Source organism: Camarhynchus parvulus, chromosome 1, assembly GCF_901933205.1.
Source record: "Camarhynchus parvulus chromosome 1, STF_HiC, whole genome shotgun sequence".
Lineage (NCBI taxonomy): Eukaryota > Metazoa > Chordata > Aves > Passeriformes > Thraupidae > Camarhynchus > Camarhynchus parvulus.
In genome coordinates this window covers 67821967-67842886 of record NC_044571.1, presented here as the reverse complement: position 1 = coordinate 67842886, position 20920 = coordinate 67821967, and the positions used below count along the sequence as shown (strand labels likewise).

Sequence of the window (20920 nt, the reverse complement as noted above, 5' to 3'; positions counted from 1 at the left end):
CTTCATCTGGGACAATACTTCATAGAAGCCAAATACCCTCTTATGCCTTAAACTCCATCCATCTATTGTATAATTTCTTTAAGATGGTGGAAAATCCATGAGCAGTGTTTTAACTTCCAGGGCTGGCATTTCCTTCTTCTCATTCCTAGATGAATTTATCACCTCTGTTTCTCTCTTCTCAGAGGAGCAGGCAGGAGCTTTAACCATCTTGGACTGCTTTTTCATGGCTTCTGTCTTAGATTTCCATCCCTTGGAAGAGGTCTTTGACCTTATCTGAAATTCGGGAGTTTCATGTTCTATGCAGAGAATTCACTTCCTGTATTCTCTTTCTGCTTTCCAGCTGCAAACTGGAGACAGTGAAGGTAACAAAAACAGAATATTTTGAGGCTGATGCTGACATGTGCTACACGAGACCTAGCTGTCATAATTTTATTTTCAATGTTATGTATGACTTAGCTGCAGAAGAAAAATCATTACTTATTTTCTGAAATAGTGTATGATCATACTTCAATAAAATAATGTTTTTGAGAACAAACTATCTCTATGTGTTTTGCTAGTTATTAAAAATTATCTAAACTCACTAATATTTATTAATTATTTCCTCTCCTACAAATCTTTCCTTAGCAATTGGAACTCTGTCAGAGATTATATAAACTGCACTTCCAGCTGCTGTTGCTTTTTCAGTCCTACTGTAAACTTATTGGACAAGTGCACGAAGTGAGTTCCATGCCAGAGGTATGTAACAAACTACAAAGTCCTATACTGAAAATTCCGTTTTATTTTCATGTTCTTATTTTTCCTTTCTCAAGACTTAACAACAAGGATCCCACTATTTCACACTGACTATAAATCTGCAGACTATAAATTGACTATAATCAACTAAATACCTTAATGTCCTGTATTTTTAATAATGTAATGTTTACAAACCTTTTTATTTAAATATTTTGACACGACACACTCTCACTTTTGGCCCAAACAGCTTTTTGTTTCAAGATAAATCCATGAGTCTTACTGTAAAACAATTTCACAAGAACAGTACTGTTAATCAAGTTTATGTTCAGCAGTTGCTTAAAATACGTAATACTTTGAAACATATTTGAGGTGATCACTTTAAGCTGAATGATTATCATTTAAGAAAAGATTTAACTTACCATTCCATGTGTATTTTTCTCCTGGTATGGAGAAAAATGTATATATTTTAAACTATTGTGGAGAAGAAGTTGTTGTACTCTGCTTTGTAAAATAAAATTTGAAGCTCTTACATGTATTTTATGACATATGCTAGTAGTTTAGATAAGGCCTATAAACAGAAATTGTTTTATCAGATGTGCTGTCGGAGTAAAAAGCGTTTGAATATTTATTGTATCTTAAGGATACAATAAATTGTATGTTGTGAAGGCTGGCTCACATTGTGACTGGGCTGTTCACTTTTAAGACAAGACAGGACAATAGGCATCTTCTACTACTACTACTAGAGCAGTGTAAGTTTTAAAAATATTTTGTATTCCTTATAATTGATTTCTATGAGTGTATTTCACAGTTACGACTGTGTTAAATTGTTATAAATAATGTAGCCTGTGGAACTGGGAAACAATTGTACAAAGAATAGCTATTTCACTATGACATTTGCATATTTTGCTGGATCCATAAGCTATTACTTAAAGGAAATTCCATTGTCAGTTCATGTGACAGTGGTTATTTTTAGCATGTAGGAGCATGAAAAAGTAGATCCTTGAAAATTATTAACTAATTATTTATGAATCTTGTGCCATATTAACTTTTCAGCCTGAGAAAGGGTTATACATTGCTTGTCCATCTGTTAATTATGTCAGATGCTGCATGTGTTTTGTAAATAAATATCAACATCTTGCTAGGAGAAGTACATGCTTTCTTCAGTTCTTCCACTATGATGTGAAAAAAGTAAGGGTGAAAAATAAAAGCTTGTTCAGATATGCTGCTGCATTTTAGCAAGCCAAAACTACGGCATAATGTTAAAGGATGCACAAAGGTAAAAAAAAAAACAACAAAACCTGTAGTTTGCTTTTTCTCTATATTGTACAGAGATCAAGAAATGTCCTTGTATTAAATTGGGGTCTTTTCCATAATGTCTACATCCAATATAGCAGTAAGGACAAACTTGAAGTATCTACTCCATGTGGGGCTTATGGAGAATGAAAATACCCATCTCTCATTTTTCTCCTTGGAACAGCTGTTAAATATGTCAAGAGAACTGAGTGAGCTGAAGAAAAATCTGAAGGATGCTACTGCTGCACTTGCAGCTGAGCCTCTGACAACAGAATCTGAGCCCACATTCAACTCTACTGAAGCAGCTATTCAGTCCATGCTGGAGTGTTTGAAAAACAATGAACTTGTTAAAGCTGTCAGACAAATAAGAGAATGCAGGCAAGTTTTGCTACATGGCTCATATTAGACTTTCATGTTATCAGAAAAGTATGCATTTATTATCTTCCTAATGAAACATAATGCACAGGATCAGCATAATTAATTATTGTTTCAACAAGGAACACGGGGGCATTGATACTGGCTTTTGGAGAGCGTGCCACAAGTAACTATCAAACATATGCTTGCAACAATTAAGATGTTTAATTCCATTCTGTAGATCAAAAGTCCTGTGAGGCTCTTAAGCATCTTTATTGAGTTAATTCCTTACAGGTGCATGTCATTGGCATGAGCTAACATTCAGCCCAGTTTCAGTTACACCTATTTGAATGAGTTTTCTTAACCATTTTTTAAGATCATGGAAATTGCACTTTTATGTGTATTCAGTGCCTGGTACCAGAATATGAGTAAAAAATGAGTGGTGTAAAACGGTGAGTTGCTTTAGGCTTATAAGCACGTGCAAGTTCATTCTTCTTTTAGAGATCGCTGTCACATAGCTCTGCTTTCTGCTAATAAACCCACAATGAAATGCTTGCTCTTTTTCTGTTTCATTGCAGGATTTTGTGGCCCAATGATATCTTTGGAAGCACCTCTGATGATGAAGTCCAGACACTACTGAATATTTACTTCCGCCACCAAACCCTGGGTCAGACGGGCACCTATGCACTGGTGGGCTCCAACCAGAGCCTGACTGAAATCTGCACCAAGTTAATGGAACTGAACATCGAGATCCGCGACATGATCCGCAGAGCTCAGAGCTACCGGGTCATCAATACGTTTCTTCCAGACTCCAGCGTTTCCGGCACAAGTCTCTGACAGGACCCTTGGGTCCCCTTTCAAGCTGGGAGTGCTGTCCTGTGGGAGTGAGGTGGCTCGATGTCTTCTCAGCCTTACAAAGGTTTGGTCAAACTGTACTCACTCTTGTTACATTTAGGATTTCTTCTAAAAAGCGATGGGCTGAACTTCAAATACATAGCAATACTGTAAGGACAGAGGTAGCATAGAGTACCTGGGACAACATCCTTTGTTCTGTGTTGCACAAAAACCAGTTAGCATTTCACTGAGTAACTGCAACTCACTACTGAAGAAGTGACTTCCATTGCATACCAAAGCCTACTACACTGAACAATACTTCCTTTATAGCAAATTAATTTTTGGTTGGCAAAAGTGCAATGTTTCCTTCACAAAATAGTATTTTTTGTTAAAAAAACAAACCTTGTACATTTTTTCCTTTTTTTTTTCTTATTTAGTTGAGTGAAAGATGGGCAGAATGAAGCTGGCCACGGAATCTCACAAACTTGTTGGTCAAAAGCTGAGAGCCTGTGTATATGAAACAAACTGTAAACAGACTATAATTTAATGTACACTGTAATTTGAATATGATTACTGTATCTTAAAACAATGAGCTGCTATGAAGTACATTTCCTAATGTTACTAGGCTACTGTCTCTGAAGGTACTGGATCATATTGTAGAGGTCTGTTCTTAGGACCCCCCAAGGATCATGAAAGGTCTTGATAGATTTTTCTTTTTTTTTTTTATTAAGGACCTTGGCTGCTTTTTACTAGAGGTTTGCTTTTATGAATATATTTATACTATTAAAGGATGGTTGATCTAATTTAACTTGCCATTTTGTAGGAGAAAGTCCCATCACAGAGTCAAATCTTTTGAACTGTTAAGCATGCATATTTTTATTTAATATAAATTTTGAGTATAAAAAGTAAAAATATTAATGTGAAATGCAAGTTCTCATGTTAAGTTTCTTCAAAGAGAGGTCTTATTTTATTTGTAATGTATATATAAAAGTCATGACTATATGGGTTTTTTCTTACATTTAACTGCTGTCCAGTGTTAAATGTATGCATGTAAATCTGTTGCACATCTGAGACACTTTTATTCTAACAACTATGTAACTTATTCACACTGTAAATACACTTAACTGTTTTTGTGAAGTAACTTCGAAATTTGGATCAGTACATCCATTTAACTAAAGTATAAAAGTCACATATAGTCACAACACAGTATGTGCTTGTTGTGAAAATTGTGTTCTTGTCTGCATCAGTACTGTTGCACATGGTATCCATGATCAGCAGCCCCCCAAAAAATACCCATCTCCTGGTTTATGCTGGAACCATTCATAGAAAAGAGTGAGAAATGTAACTACAGCCTGACAAAAAATCCTCACAACTCAGTGTGGAAGACTACAACAGCAAAAATAGTTTCATTGGTCTTCTACTGACTGTGAAAGCCTCTGAACTTCCTTCTACCCTAAAGAGTGTTTTTTACGCTGTCACAGATGCTGCCATCAAAAGGTTTTTCCCCTCCTCATTTCAAATGTGGGCAGCTTACACCCCCTTTCCCACCTATTTTACAGCCATAGTCTTGTTCTGGCAGATAGTCTTTGATTACCAAGCAGCCGTGGTTTATATATATATATATTTGACAGAGGCAGGGGGAAGACACATTTGCATTTACACCAGACTTCACCCTCCAGAATATTTGCATCTTCCACCATAGTTCAGTTTGAGTGACTGAAGAAAAAACTTGCTATTGTAGCCTGAATCTTAGCATTCCCTGAAGACTTCAAAACAAAGTCTGCTATCTTTAGGAAATCAAATGGGTTGCTTCCTTACAGATAAGCTTTCCTCTTTCAACCAAGGAGGCTGAAACTAAGGGGTATCAAACTAGTGCAAACTTTTTTTGAACTTTTATTTACAGCATACATTCAGTGAAATTACATACTTTTAAGTTATTATATTTTACAATAATACCGAAGTCTTAATCCATCATCCAATGCCAGGTCAAAAGCCTTGAGTCAAAACATTGCAAAAGGCAAAGTGCAAAGCACAAAAGAGAAGAGGGCACATGGATCAGACAACGTATTTGAAGCTGTAAGTGCTATCACAGGACAGCCTTTTGCCTTTGCAGCGGCCACAGAGCTCTTGGCGATGAGGTCTCTTGAGATCAATATGTCTCTTCCTCTGAGGGCAAGAGCAACGAGTCTTGGAACAGATCTTAAGAAACAAAGACATGTTAGTAGTAGTAGATCAAAGAGGATGCACTTCATGTTAGACTAACATTTGGTTTTCCTTAATAAGAGCAACACATTGGGGCTGATATACTTAAGAACTCCTGTGGTTAAAAGCCCTGTGGATTTCAGGTGCTAAGAGCTTTCTCACATAGCAGCACAAAACCCTACCATACATGTAGTGAGCCATAATACTATATCAAAACTGTTTAGGTAAACTATCCATGGGAGGAGGGAGGCCTACCCCAATACACATTTCCCAAATAACATTTCCTAGCATTTTGGTGAAATCAAGTTTTCTTCCAGATAAAGTCAACATCAAATTCAACAATAGAATTAGCGTATTACAGTTAACTTACCTGGCACTGGATTGTTTCCACTCGATAGGGATTGAAGCCTTTTTGGCATTTGCGACAGAGCTGCTTGAAGTACACCTGAAAAAAAGGCAAGTTCTGTTAGTATAGAGACTTCTTCAAGGTGTACAGGTACCTAAGTTTGTGCCAAAACATCTGATTTGTCAGATTTTATGCCATTCTTACAAGTCTCAGGAGAAAAAAGATTACTTGTTAACTACCTTGTTGCTTCCAGAAATGCACCACACGTAAGCACTCTCCCATCTGGTCTTGCAGTCTTTGCAGTGGAAATAGCCATACTTCTGCTCCAAGAACTGCAGAGACAGAGTTCACTGAGCATCCTCCAGCAGCCCGAGAGCACCCAGCCCAGCTCCCTCAATACTACTACTCCCCAAGGATGCTGAGACACTGAAAAAGATTGCCCAGGAAGCCATATGGGAAATATTTGAAGCCATATTGAATGGGGCTCTGAGCAACAGGGTCTAGCAGGTGGCATCCCTGCCCATGGAAGGGAGGTTGCAACTGGATGATCTTTAAGGTCCCTTCCAACCCAAACCATTCTGCCATGCTTTGATCCACACGTGTGGGTTTTCACAGGCTGGAGGCTCTTCTGCTCTAGATGAGACAGAGCCGGCCCGGGGCAGGACAAGAACCACCGTGCCGTTCATGAGGGGATTTCTGGCCTCCCTGCTCGAGGGTTCGCCCCCCGCCCCGTCCCGGCGCACCTGGAAGGCAGCTCTCTGCCTGGGAGCCGCGGTCTCCTCCCGCCGCGTCCCCACCGGCTCCTGGCGCGGCGGCAGCGCGGCCCCCGCCGGGCCCTCCTGCTGCTCCTCGCCACCGTCCGCCGTCGGGGTCTCCTCGGCCGGCTCTGTCTTCTCCGGGAGCGGCGCGGCGTCGGGCGGCGCGCGAAGAGGCGGCGGTCGGGCGCGGGTGAGTAGATGGCGAAGGCGGCCCGGGCGCGCAGGCCGGCGCGGGCTGAAGGCGCGGGCGGCGGCAGCGTTGCGGGGCCCCAGCGAGCACTGCACGGCCACGTCGGCCCGCAGGCTCACCTGCACCGCCGCCTCCTTCGTGCTGGTCCGCCGCGGCCGCGGCGCCAGCGCGGGGCCCACCTGCGACAGCAGCGCCTGGAGCTGCGCCCGCCGGTAGCTGTCCAGGTAGTCGGAGGGCAGCGGCGTGAAGGGCCCCCCGAGGAAGGGGCTGATGGTACTGCTCTTGCTCTGCTTCCAGCTGGGCTGCTTGGCCGCAGTGTCCCAGCCGCGGCAGCGCGCGGGGCTGCTCCTCAAGTTCTGGTACGTGCTGAAGGGGGAACAGACGAAGCTGTCCATGGTTATCGCCGCTGAAGGGTCAGCCCTACCTGTGTGTCTGCCCTGCTTTTATCTGACCTGGGGAGCTAATGGTTGCTAATTGATGGGGAAAGTGGGGGCAGCTGAGGGAGGTGGGCTGATGGCAAGGGAAGGCTGGCCTGCCTACCTGCCTTCCTTCTCTGCCGGAGTCTAATGATGGAGAGATGTCATTCAGCCACAGCTGGGAAAACCACGGCCTGCGTAGTGAAGAGAAGCCTGCTTGCTCATAGTCCCTTCTGCTCATGGTCTTAAAAGAAGGAAAAGGGGCTTTGGGAAACTAACAAAGTCACAATAAGTGTCCCCCGGAGAGTGAGCAAAGAATTCAGGCAATTACATTTCTGGAAAGAAGTCTTTACCAGTATTAAAAGGTCAGAGCATCCCCATTCTTCCATTACTTGGGGATTATCTACCTGGAACTTTTCCTATCTACTGAACCGCTTTAGGAAAAGATGGAATATACTCCTGTATACAAACTGAAGTAAGGGAAAGCAGTGGCTTAATATCTGTATATGAAATAAGTGTTAATAATACAAGCAGGTAATAAAAGCATATAGACTTATAGTCCTTCTTTCACACTTACATCTGTTCAATTTTATGGTAGTACAGTTGAAATAATGTAATTAAATCATCCAAACTGTGTATGTAACCCTTAAGTCCCTGGAACCGCAGTGATGTGAAATCCTTTCTTTGTATGACTCCTTACCATCTTTATAAATGCATTGCTTTATAAAATTCACTGGGCCAGCAAGAAAGAGGCTAGAGAAGACCTGATAGGGATGATGTCTTTAAACGTTCACAGTGTATCTGACACTTTCAAGGGTCTGAGATAAACGAGTAAGAAACAGCATTTTTACAGGGCACAAAGAGGTTAAGATTCAGGAAACACATTCATCATAATTAAAAGAAAAATGTCTCAAGGCTCCATGTTGTGCTTGGGTTTTCAAAGCACTGTCAGTATCAAAGCAACAATAGGGTATTGATATAGCCAAGTTAAAATGTAATGATTGCAGTGTAGCTGCAAAAAAAGTAAGTTTTTAAGGTGCTTTAGGAATGGGGATGGAAATCAAATTGGAAACTACATGCCATCATTTAAACCAACAGTTTGAGTTCCTCTAAAATGCTTTGGGAAGAAAGTTACTGCAGCTTCCCAGGACACTGCAGGGTTAGAAGTTAAAGTTCCTTGAAAGGACAAGGGATATGGAAAATTCTCATAGGACAAGAAACTGATGAAAGTGGCAGATGACTAAGCAGGTGATGTGATAAAACTGAAACGTAAGGACTGTTGTGGAGAGGTGGGAAGAAAGCCCTTTATGGCACAGTAACAGATGAACATCCCACTAAAATGAAGATGGGTAAACTCAAAGTTGGTGGTGGAGAGAGTGTTCCACACATCTTGAAGTTGTTCCATCGCCAAAGCCAAGAATTTAATGAAGAGACAAAGCGGGAATGGACTTGTATGTGGAGGATAGTAACATTCTCTTTATTGGAACGTCAACAACCATTTCATGTGTCAAGGCCTACAAAGCCACCTGAGAAGCAGAGTCTGGGGCTTGCACAGTTCACTTGCCCACGGCCCTGCCGCTGGGAGCCTTCCAGAGCCTTTTCCCGAGGGGTTGGTGTTGGCAGCTGTTGCCCAGCAACGCGGGCCATGTCAGCCGTGGATGCGGTACCTCATCCCCTCGCCTCCACACGCCAAGCTGCTGGCGGCCATCCCGCCTCAGGGCACGCACCCTTTCTGCTCTGTGCGGAGCCAGCCGCCGCGGGACAGCCCATACGGCGGGCACCACCTGTTGTCGGCCGCAATGCCGGGCCCCGTGCAGGGCAGGCCGGCGCGGCCGAGGCGGCGCCGCTTCGCCGCCTCCTTGCCGGGAGGTGGCTGAGGCGGAGGGCGGGAGCGGCGGATGCTCCCGCTGCGCAGGCGCGGCGCTGCGTTGGCGCCAAGCTTCGAAAGGGGCGGTCGGGCCGGGGGTCTGCGGTGCCCCTCATCCCCTGCCGTCCTTCCCTGCCCGCCCCGCCCGCCCCGCTTCCCTGCGTGAGGCGATGCTGCGGCCGCCGCCCCGCCCGAGGCGCCGCCGGCAGGTAACGGCCCCGCGTGTGCCTCGGCCCTGCCCTGGGACTGCGCTGTGTTTTGGGGGTGTCACTGCCGCCCCTCGGGCGTCCCTCCCTCTCCTCACAGCCCGCCGGGGGTCCGCAGTCGCCGGGTGTGGCTCGGTGAGGGGAAGAGGGGATTTGGGCCTGTCCCCGGTGACCCCGCGGTGACCCGGCGGGGCTGCGCAGGCCGCGCTCCATGCACGGTCATTGCCCGGGAGGAGCTTCGCCTCACGGAAAGCAGCGTGGACTGGTCAGATCGCAGTTTTTAAAATGCACTTCTGAGGCAGTGTTAAGTTCCTCGGTGTTCTGTCCTAATGCAGCCCGTACCCTGTTTTAAAGCGCCCGTTTTTCCTGTGGTTTTGCTAAGGCAGTGTGTGGGAAACGGGATTTGCTGTGGAAGGCATAGATATGTTAAACAGTGAGGTCTCACTATGGGCTTATTATACGTATTTTTTAATAGAACTGTGAAGCTGGCAATGTCTGCTCCACTTGAAATCAACTTTGAATCAAACTCTTGACATGTAAGTTGTATGAGTGTGGTTGTGAGAGTATATATATGATAGTACATATTCCATCCTAACACGTAGTGAATGTGGGGTTTTGATTTGTGTTTAAAATACCTCAGAAGTGTTCTGCCCCTTCCATCGTGTCGTGTGTTTGCTGAGTGTTTTCATTATCTGTGGTGTAATTCCCTGTGCTCTTGTCTGTTGTTTTCCCACCATGTTCATCATTGTGGTGTTTGAATGCTCACATCACAGTCAAAGCAAAACAGGCTGGGCTGTGGCACACCACAAAATGCAGGAAAGCCAGCCTAAGATATTCAAACAGCAATGTATCAAAAGTATTTTATTTCTTCTCAGGCTTTTCAACTGTTCTGGTAATTTAATGGATAAGAAAATGGCTTGCGAACCTGTGGAAAGACCAACTTTCTTTGAAATATTTAAGGCACATTGCAATGAATCAGGTACAGCTTATCTAAAGTATTTCTTATTAAGATTGCTTTCTGGGCACCAATATTTTGTAGATATTTGCTTTGTGTTTCACAGGAAAGCTTTATGTAAGTTGTTAGCTGCTGTTCTTGCCCCAAACCTGTATTTCCTAAATCCTAGATTTCTTCAAATTTTTGTTTGTAGTTTTTTTTCATGATATATGCTTAGTTACTTTTTGTACTTGCTTTTTTGGAGTTATCACCTCTATACTTGCCAACATGTAGACCAGGCTTAGTCTTTTTCGGGACACACCTGTGGTAGTTAGTAATTTTAAAAGGAGCCTGTTTACCTTGCCACTCTGAGCAAAACAAGAGAAACTAAAAGCCAGAGTATACTTGTGATTTTAAACAAACTGGATATTTTTCTGGTCCTTTGGTTATTTTGTTAATGGTCTTAGAATTTGGGCAGAAATACCGTTATATTTTGTGGTTATCAGAGTCCAAAGCCATCTAGAAACGAGCAAACCAGAAGTATGGCAGTGGAAGGAGCGATGTGTTTTGCTGTTAGCATTTAAATGCCTGGCGTGTTTTCACATCCTCCTTAGAGGAACCTTTTTCCTTTTCATGTGGTTTTCTGTATGTTTTCCTTCATAGATTTAGGGCCCATCAGTCTTAATTGGTTTGAAGAACTCAGCGCAGAAGCACCCCCATATGAGCCCAAATCCTTTGGAGAGGTTGATGGGCCCTCTGGCTGGCTTGATCAAACAGCTTTTAAAACTCCAAGGACAAAACCCTCTACATACAGTCAGCTGGCATCAACCCCACTGCTCTTTAAAGAACAAAATGCAATATTGCCACCTTCTTCTCCTGAAAAAGAGCCAGATCAGAAAAAAATAGGAGCAAGTAAGTAACTTTTTTTTAACCTTCTGTTGCAGCTGATGATCATTAATGTCATAGATAATGCTACTGCAGGATCTGTGGGAATAAAAGCTTATTTTAGTAGTCTTCTGAAGATTATCTATAAAAATGCAGAATTAATCTTAATAGTGGGTTCAGGTTGTGATAAACTGGTAATATATAAGGAAAATTCCCTGTATAAATTATACTCTTATGGTCCAAACATTCTAAGTGCTGTTAATATGAGGGAATATGAACTCATTATAACCTGTTGACTGCAAATCAAAGTGAATTTTTTTTTAGCAGTCTAATATTTTTATGCAGAAGTTTTGAAGCTTTTAAAGGGAAAGCTTCATTTGAAGCTATCCTTATCATGACGAAGTGTGAGGCAATCTGTAGGGCACTCCTTAACATTTCTTGGAAAGTTTCAGAAGCACCATCTCTTTGAGTTACTAAGATTGTAAATTATAGAAAAAACTACATTTTTCCATTTGGAAAAAAAAAGGAATTTTGTGAGGTACTTCTTATACATTATTTCCAAATCCCAAGTACATCATGGAAGTACATGTCACTCTGCTCCTTTCCGATGTACTCCCCCTCCTTGGACATCAAGAAGAACCTTTTCTATGGAGAATGTATGCAACACTGTCTGTAAGAATCTCTTCTTTGGAAGAGTATTTAACCCCATTCCTCAAGTATGTGCTTGGTACATCTGCTGTGTCTGTGTCCTTCTGATGAGCTTTTCTAACCAGGTTACAGGCAAACACAAGACTCCCTTTTATTACCAGAATTGTTCTTAGATCCTGTGCAAATTCTGTGAAGGGTTAGAGCTATGATGCAATTCAAGTATACTTTATAACACTACTTCCATGGAATATTGTAACTCTCTTTGTTTCTACTCAACTTCTGCTGAGAACATGTTTCTTCTAAATGTAGCTATTTCTATTTTACAGTGTGAAGTCCCTAGGGAATTCTTGGTTTCAGGAATTTCATTTGGCAGTTTCATATATGGCAAAGGAAGGAACCCTATAATTGTTTATTTCAGAATGGTCCATTTTGGTCTGCATATGTGCAAAGTTCACATGTGACTGCCTGAAATATTCTATTTTCTTGGTTAGAGCCAAATGGCTCTTGTGAAAACAAGAGCCTGGATGGGAGCTGATGGATTTCATACCTTGGTATGGTATTGGGATGCACCTGCGCTGTGCATATGAACTCAGGAACTCAGAAGCAGAGAGAAATGCACAAACTAAAGTGTAATTTCTGATACTAAGGTTGTTTGGAAACTTCAGAATAGAAATTCCTGTTAGTAGTTGATTGTCCTTGTAAGGGTCTCACTGTTCATAAGATTCTGCTGCTTTAGTGGGAACACTGTCTTTTGCCTGGAGATGCTTTGCAAATAAATGGATGCTGCTGACAGTGACAGTGACTCCAACAACAGTTCTGCAAATAATTTTTGCTTTTTGCTGCTTAATTGAATCAATAAGTGTATGACTTAGTAAATTTGAGGGGAAGCTGCACAAACCTGTGTTTGCACGTATTGTATTTTTGCTAAGAATAACTTGTGCAATGACAAGGCACAATGCAGTACATTAAAACTGAAATGGAATGGAATATATGACTTGATTAATACCAAGTCAATAAAGTGACATAATGAGGGGTCTTCTTGGCTGTGCATTTGAAAAATATGTAGCATTGGTTGGATATAAAATTTGAACATATTTAAAATACTGGAATAGAAATTAGGATTGGGTTGTGGGTTTTTTTGTTTTGTTTTGGAGTTTTTTGTTGTTGTTGTTTTGATTTGGTTTTGTTTGGGTTTTTTGAAAGCTTAGCTTTAAACTTCAAAATTGAAACTGTTACCGGGAGTTCTGCAAAGTTGTGCTGATTATTGTATTCTATGTTGTAGATAGAGAGAATTTGATAAGCCCAAGTAACACAAGAAGAAAAATAGACCAAGAAAATGAAATGCTTACTTCTCCTCCTGGTACCTTCCACAACTGCCTCACTGCTAGGTATGCTAAATATGTCAACACAAACGGAAAATAATCTGGGCCTTAAGAAAAAAGCAACATTTAACCCACCAGACTGTTGAACTTTAGGAGCAGTGAATAATCTTGTATGTCTGATATGTTTATGATACTTGTAGGTTGCTAAGTGAGTTGAAAATAAAACACTAGCTAAATTCAAAAATGTCCTTGCTTTCAGGTGATCATTCTTCCTATTCTTCTACTCTTTCACAGCTGGAATACAAAAATTTTTAACATTTTTTCAGCTTTCCAAGTCCAAACATCCAAAGAAAGAGTAGTATGTATCATGTGCTTCTCAAGTAGTAAAGCTATTTGTAATATTTACTGAGATTTTTTTAATAATAGCCTTGATTTTTACAGACTTCATGTCTGTATTTCAGATAAATTTTATCAAATTATTTGTGTTGATTATAAGAGTTAAAATAGTTATTTAATTGTAGTCAGTTAAGCCAATTTCCCTAGTTTCATACAGCCTATTATAAAATGCATGGTTACATTGGAATTTATTACTTGTCAGACAAATCATCACTGAAAATTAAATTATTTCCTGAAAGAAATATCTTACAGTTTATAGTAGACTTATGGTAACGTTTAAAATATTGACTGATGGTTTGGAGGAATCTGTGTTTTATCTAATCAGGGAAGTAACCACGATGCAAAGAAAAGAAATAATGGAGACGGTAATATATGTAATGTTTAAAATATTCAGTTATTTTAATTGAGACATGAAATTAATATTATGGCTTTAATTTTCTTTTGCAGTCCAACTATTTTAAGGAATACTTACAGAACACCTCAGAGAAATAATATCCCTGGTTTGTATCTTCACTTTCTGGTTCTACAAAATATTTTACATCTCTAGATAAAAATCCATATTTTTTAGTTACTGTTTAATAATGTCCTTTTTACATAATGTTTTTCAGGTCCATATGGAAGCTTGTTTTACACACCAAAACTTTTGGAGGTACAGATTTTATTCATGCATTTTATTTCTTTTTCCTGAGTTGTACATTTAGAATTTGGCGTAGAAATTATATATATGATTGTTAAATGTATTTCTAGGTCAGAACTCCAAAATGTATTTCTGAAAGTCTGGGAGCAGAAGTGGATCCAGATATGTCCTGGTCAAGTTCTTTAGCCACACCTCCTACCCTTGGTGAAACTGTGATAATAGGTATTTCTTAAAATGAGCAATTGCTAAGGGTTTAAAACTTCCAGTTTTGACGCTGGAAGTTCACTCAGTATGAACTGTTTGGTTTTTTAACTAAAAAAAGACAAAATTTTTACAGTGATTATTAGTGGGTGCCTTTAGATAATGCAGCCCTACACAGAAAACTTTTCAGAAGTTTTCTTCCTTTGTCTGAGGGGTTAGGGCATATAAATTTAGAAATAACGTAGCAAAGCATAGAAAGAGGATAAGATATGTTTGCTTTGCCCTGTCACTTAACTAGGAACTGTTGGGCTAAGTTAAATGGGTTTGTTTATGAAGTGTGAGAATGTGGCCTGCTGAGTTAACCTCCCAGCAGCAGTGTTGTGTTCAGCATTTTAACCACTCTCACTGTGCCTGCCATCAGAATCAATCCAGTGAGATGGACTGGGATACTCATCCAATTTACGACCTGAGCTCCTGAGTTCATATTTCCTGGGATGGGGCAATTCCTGGAGCTCATTTACTGCACAGCTGCACAAACAGCTGTGTCAGCAGAGCTGTGAATGAGAATGAGTAGGTGATAATTGCTTCAGTAGTAACTAACAGTGATGATAAACATCAGGCCTCAACCCAAGGCGTTGATGAAAGTGAGATTCCATTAGCATATGATAAACAAAATGAAGTTTGTATGATTTGTTGATGAAAATTAATGAGAAAATGGGACGACCTGGATGTGTTTCCTTAGCTTCTGATATTGCTCTTTTTCATGTTGTTAAATTACCACTGTACAGTGCCTATAAGGCATATTAAGAATGAATCCTAGGATTGGGAATTACTTTTGGGATGTAAGGGGTGGTACTATTCACAAGGCTATTGAGTTGTGCCATTTTGGGTGTTCTTTGGTCCAGAAAGGTGTGAACTGAAAAGAAGGGCTGGGGGAAGTATCCATATCTTAATGATGATGTTCTGGGAGATGAGCTGTGGTTTGAGCTCTCATTCTTCCGTGTCTGGGATAAGCTTAATATTTTATAATAGTGATATTATACTCTCTGCCTTCTGACACCTGTGAAAAGAAGGAGCTGCTACACAGAACCTAGGTGTTGTGTCTATGAAACATTTTAATATACGCTCTTCAGGCATTTTAAAAAGAAGGTTCACTTTCTCCTTTTGTAACAAAAGTGAAGGTAGTACTGCTGTTTTGGGAGGAAGTGGGAAAAAACCCGAAATTCCTGAAAGGCTTGAAGATCTCATCCAGATCTTTGGACAGAAGAAAATGGGGAGGAGTGCCATGAATAACTGCTTGAAAGGGGAGTGGCAGTGCTGTTTCAAGGTGGTAACTGGAAACATAGCAGAAACCATAACCTGTGATTTGTGGTGGTTTGTGCTGGTTCAAAACTGCCTTTGTACACTGTCCTTCCACTGTATGACTCTTCAATCAGAACTTTTAGTTTTTAGTAGTTTATTTACAGATTTGAGTGGAATTTAAAATAATCCAATGAAAATCCTCCCAAAACACAGCTGTATTTGAACACACTCAGCAGATTACTCAGGAGAAAATAAATTGACTTGTCTGTCTCCTTCTAAAGCTAGAGAGAATGATTCTGTTTCTGAAGCAAAGCGACAGGATGGAAGGGCTGATACAGTAAGTAGTTTCATGAGCTGTGTTGTTCTTCAATTTCAATTAAGCTATTCCATTACATGTTTACATTCCTTGAGCCAAGAATAAAAAATTCTGTCATTTTCATTTTAAGCTCTCCTATCTGACTCTTTTTTAAAAAGTTACTGCTCACAAGACTAAATTTGAAATACATGGTTGCAGATTGTGTTCTCACAAATAACTCTCTCTGAGGAATATTTTTTGCTGTGCTTATTAAAAAAAAAAACCAAAGCAACCCCAACTCCCCAGACCACTTGGCTTCAGCAGCACTCAGTATTATTTGGAGAGGAATCAAACCTAGGAATTATGTTACTTATCTGAAGATTTGTCTTTTTTTTCCCACTTCCATCAGATTTTTGGAAGTTATTCTTTAGGAATAACTTGTTGCTCTCAACCTCTACAATCAAGGGTTGAAATTGAGTATTAATTTCAGTCCTTTGATAGTGGTAGTGAAAGTTCTTGCATAATTGGAATTTGACACTGTGTATATAAAAGCTGAATGACTATTGAGACTGAAAACCAAGGATGACACTAAAAGGATTCAATTACAAATTTAAGTTTGATCCTTAATGACCTGAAACTTCACATTTAACAAACCATTACAAGTGAAAATAGGCAAAATGTCTTTGTCCTTCCTCATATCTCCTTTGTTCCCTTTTTGAGAGGATTACAGTAAACTGCTGAACCCATTCACTGCCCAGAAGGTGACTTTAAAATGGAACCTGATTTGCATCAAAAATTGGGATTATCTGCTTATTTGTTTTTCACGTATACCTGTGAAAATGTTACCTTTCATTTTGAGAGATGGAGTCAGGTACTGCAGTAAATGTTTAGAGTTCTGTCCTTCACAGGTAAAGTGACGCTAACTGGTACATAATATCACAGCTTTTGTCTTTGGTTTACAGATTTTGCACAACTGTTTTTCCAAGCATGATAAATGTCCTGGGATAAGTGATGCAAGTATGCTGTCTGTACCAGAGACAGTAAAGCTAAATGCTGAAGATGACATCAAAGATTTGGGTATGCATTGATGCTTTACCTAATAAGTATTCAGTGAAGCAAGACTGGGGATAAAAGTACATTCTGTGTTTTGGGCTGTTCTGTGGCTGGTTTGTTTGCCAGCTGTGTACTCTGAGTCCCTAAATTTATTCTAATTTGTAAAATTAATCTAGTCTTAAAAAGGGGAGTGTCTGTTGAGTCAGTGAATTAAATTAGTGTCCTGGTTAAGCCATGAATGTCAGGTTATGATGCCACTGGACAAAGTGGCATATCTGCCAACCAGATTAGTACTGTGAAGTGTGCTCACTGCAGCTGGAGAGGTGAGACTGTGGGAGAGCAGAGACAGAAAAATGGTACAGGCTCAAGGGGGAGCAAGACTACTCTACTGCTTCTAGTTATTGAACAGGCTTAACTTTATCATGAAGTTTCATCCCAGCACTCACTATTCTGTGGTGAGCTTGTTTTTTGTTCTTGCTGTATCCGTTTTTCATTCACTTCACCTGTTCAAAATAGGTAGTTCAAAATGTGACAAATCCTTTTGGAGAAAAAGTGTTTCTGATTTCTTTAATTGAATGCAGAAAATACGGAAAACAAGGGAAAAATACTTTCATTTCATGTTTTTAGATCACATCAGTGAACAAGTGAAAGCGTAAATTTCAGTGGGAGGTTTTTTGATTTTAGTTGAGAAATTATGGCAGAAGGGGAGATTATGACCAGAAATTTGTGCCGCATGCATGAGTGTAAAAGGGTGCTGTAGGGATTCTTGCTGGCTAGACAGGACACTATATCCTTAGGATTTTATGTCTTCTTATCAGAATTGAATGACCTGCCCTAAAAATAAGGTTTGGTGGTACATGTAAGAATTTTAAAAGAATCAGTTTAGAATTTGATAAGGAGAGCTGAGAATGCTAGCATCAGGAAGCATTGTTGCTTACAGAGTGATATAGGCCTGCTGTTTTTATACTGTAGGTCCAAATGTGCTGAAAAGAATGTGTTTGGTAGTAAATGTATTAAAATAATCTGTAATCAGCAAAATACTTTTAGAAATTAGGCACAAATTAATTGGTCTTGGTCTGTGTTCCAGTAGGTCCTATTACATTGCATACTCCAGTAGACAAGATAAGTTAATGTCTGAGAAAAATAAGAGGGAGAAGAAGACCATTTGTTTTAGAGTTGAAAATAACTTGCAAGTGTTTCCCTTTTCCTACGTCTTCCCTTTTTGGTAATTTGGCATTTGAAGATGCCATGTATAAAAAGGACAGGTCCACATTTGTAGCTTTCAGATGTTTGTTTTCTCTGGAATAGTGTCATAAATTACAATAAGTTTTATTAAGTATACATTTTGTTTCAGTTAAAGAAAATAAGATCATAATATATCAAATCATCAAATAATATCACCCTCCAGTAAGTTTAGAAGTCAGAATTAATTTCCTTGATTTTTGTTTTTCCCTGGCATGAAATTATTCAGTGTACAGACAGTATCTGTGCAGTCTTTCAGTTAGTCCTTGTTTTCTTTAATCCTAAAAAGTAATGTCTGTTTAAGTAAAAACAAATAAGCTGTGTCCATGTAGAAAGCTGTACTGACAACTTATCACAAGATGAAAGGATATGGTCACAGAAGTTGCTTCAGAGGAACCTGCTTTAGTAAAGGAAGATGACCTACCTCAATCTGTAGAGTTAAGAGTTTCTTCTTTTTGACATCTCATTTACCTCTCAGGCAAAAAATAGGAAGTAAAGAGAATGAGTAACTTTCTATGCCTACAACATCAGCAGGAACCTATAGTGGATGTATTGCAAATAATTGGTTGTGTGTGACCAAGTACTGGGAAATCTTCTATGGACTTCCAAATGGAAAATCTTTTGGATATTACACTGTTTAAAAGTTCTAGTAGGGAAAGTTACAGAGACAAGTTAAAAAATTATGCCTAAAAAAAGCTAATGGAAAAAGTTAAGCTATTGGTTATGGGCCTAAGGAAATCAGAGGACTGTTTTCTAGGTATTTATTATGATTTCTGTGATATGAAAAAGTTTTAAAAAGCAGTCTGTAAATGAAACCTGGTTTGGAATGTGGAATGTTCTGATAAGTGAGTCTCATTTCATACATTTGAGAAGGTAATTTTTTTATTTGGCACGTATAAGTTCTACATAGTCGAGTTTGGGTTATTTTTCCCCCATTGCATGTTATTTCTAAACACAAAAAATTCTCATTATTTTTCTAATATTTATGCCAATCATGGAACTACTTAAAACCTTCCTAATCAATTAAAAGACTCAGACTATTTCTAAATCTTTCTAGATACTGTACTATTTTATGTCATAGCAGAAGACAATTTAATAATTAATCTTTATATAACAGTAAATTGACAGCTTCTTAACCTGTCTGGTACCTATCATCGGGTATAAATTTTGGAAGAAAAAAATCAATATATTGTCAAATTTCTTACTCTCTGTCTGTAGAGGGAAAAAAATACTCTTTTGAGACAGCCAGGTTTCATCTTGGCAGCCTTAGCCACTACAGAGCTCAGGAGGCCAGGGCATTTACATGTATTTCCTTTGCCTCCTGCTTACATTTTTCTTTACCAACTCACTCCTGAGTAAAGGTAATGACTATAAAACTGAAAGCTCTATTTACCAATACTGTTCCCAAGTTATTTCCTAAAGCTTATTTTCTTACTTCTTTTCCTCTCTCCATCTTCTCTAAACTCTAGAGTCAGAGGTGTTAGATGGCTTACTGGGTGAGATGGATAGCTTTGAGGACACACTCAACATGCCAGCTGAATCCAGTGGAACTCTTCTGCTGATGCCACATGCTCTGGATGCAGTAGAGAAATATGAGATAAATCCAGATAAAACACAACAAAAGGGGGATGTTCTCTCTCAGCAGCCTAATGGAAGAAAGAATGGCATTTCACAGGAAGTCAAAACAAATAGCTGGACTGAAAACAGCCACTGTACTCGAGTGAACGGTTCTTTACTCCAAAACACCAGTGAAGATACAGGAGATGGTAAAGATGGCTGTTTAATAGGACATGAAAAGGAATTTGAGTCTCTTAGGAATGCAGGAGATGTGCATGATTATAGAACACACAAGTCCTTTGGGAATGAGAGGCCTGTGAAAGAAGGTGTGCACTCTCCATCAAGCCAGTGGTCTCAGCTGAACTTGTCTGGTCTTGACGAAACTCACCTGGAGATGTCTGTATGTAGCTCTCCACCCTCCGACTTGCGTAGGGAGGAAAATTTAGAAGAAAAGTTATTACTAATGGCCAAGGATGATGCTGTGGAAACATCTGTAGTGAACTCTTCAGGCTTGTTAAAAGCACAAAAGCTGTTGAGTGTGGATTTGTCAGAAAAATGCTGTCAAATGAAAAACACTGAAAACAACCCAACATCAGAAACAACTCCAGTAAAATCTGCGTCATTGAGTGTTCAAGATCCAGAGTTAGTAAAAGGATGTGCGGCTGAGGTTTCCAAAATGAGCTGCTTAAACTGTAATTCTTTTTTAATGGAACATGCAAATGTCACAGAGTGTTCTGTAGTCCACAGTGACAAGCTTTCCACACATTTAAAAGCAGCTTCCAAATCTGTCATAACTGATGTTCACCCACTTACGTGTAGTGCCAAATCTCCAGATAACTGTGATGACCTCCATTTAATAAATAGTGAAAATACTCTTACAAAGCCTGGTTTTAAAAACCTGAAGATGTTACCCAGTCTGAGAAAGAAGTCCAAGAAATTTATTTATAGACTAAATAATACTTTACTGTATCAAGAAGAAAAAATACAAAAAGAAGTAACCTCTGAATCACCTACTCATTCTGCATTGCCACATTTGGAATCTGATTCATACAAATTTAGAGGCTGTCTGGTGGCCAGTGATGTTGAACAAGGTACATTATTAAGCTTTTCATCATTTGTGGAGGATTCATTATTTATTATGAGCCTTTCATGTAAATGTTTCAGATGAAATCATGTAAAATCTTGTGTTTGTGGAAAAGTAGCTGGGCAGTTGGGAATCAACATATGGGATTGGTCCTTTAAAAGTGATA

At 39.7% G+C, this 20920-nt stretch overlaps 3 protein-coding genes across 6 annotated transcripts in view; 2 read left to right on the top strand and 1 right to left on the bottom strand.

Annotated features, from left to right (window-relative positions):
* FRY (FRY microtubule binding protein) overlaps positions 1-4419 on the top strand; it is a 159360-nt gene extending 154941 nt beyond the window's left edge. Inside the window, 3 exon segments of the mRNA XM_030954500.1 lie at positions 625-735; positions 2210-2403; positions 2958-4419. Coding sequence (XP_030810360.1) covers positions 625-735; positions 2210-2403; positions 2958-3216 — 564 coding nt within the window. The 3' untranslated portion in view covers positions 3217-4419.
* An 849-nt stretch (positions 4420-5268) lies between these two features.
* On the bottom strand, positions 5269-8772 carry ZAR1L (zygote arrest 1 like). Its single transcript, XM_030947128.1, is given in 8 exon segments — positions 5269-5412; positions 5786-5860; positions 6001-6093; positions 6505-6678; positions 6681-6779; positions 6781-7075; positions 7162-7272; positions 8690-8772. Coding segments are annotated over 8 exon segments (1074 nt in total).
* Positions 8773-9053: 281 nt separating this feature from the next.
* BRCA2 (BRCA2 DNA repair associated) overlaps positions 9054-20920 on the top strand; it is a 34149-nt gene continuing 22282 nt past the window's right edge. For 2 of the 4 annotated variants that reach the window (XM_030954457.1, XM_030954448.1), the window contains exons 1-11: positions 9054-9201; positions 9674-9734; positions 10074-10177; positions 10796-11044; positions 12948-13053; positions 13831-13883; positions 13992-14032; positions 14131-14242; positions 15805-15860; positions 16781-16895; positions 19583-20761. In XM_030954457.1, coding sequence (XP_030810317.1) covers positions 9733-9734; positions 10074-10177; positions 10796-11044; positions 12948-13053; positions 13831-13883; positions 13992-14032; positions 14131-14242; positions 15805-15860; positions 16781-16895; positions 19583-20761 — 2017 coding nt within the window. In that variant the 5' untranslated portion in view covers positions 9054-9201; positions 9674-9732. Of the gene's footprint in view, positions 9202-9673; positions 9735-10073; positions 10178-10795; positions 11045-12947; positions 13054-13830; positions 13884-13991; positions 14033-14130; positions 14243-15804; positions 15861-16296; positions 16896-19582; positions 20762-20920 lie in introns of those variants that run through there. The other 2 variants (XM_030954466.1, XM_030954476.1) reach the window with 2 other exon arrangements.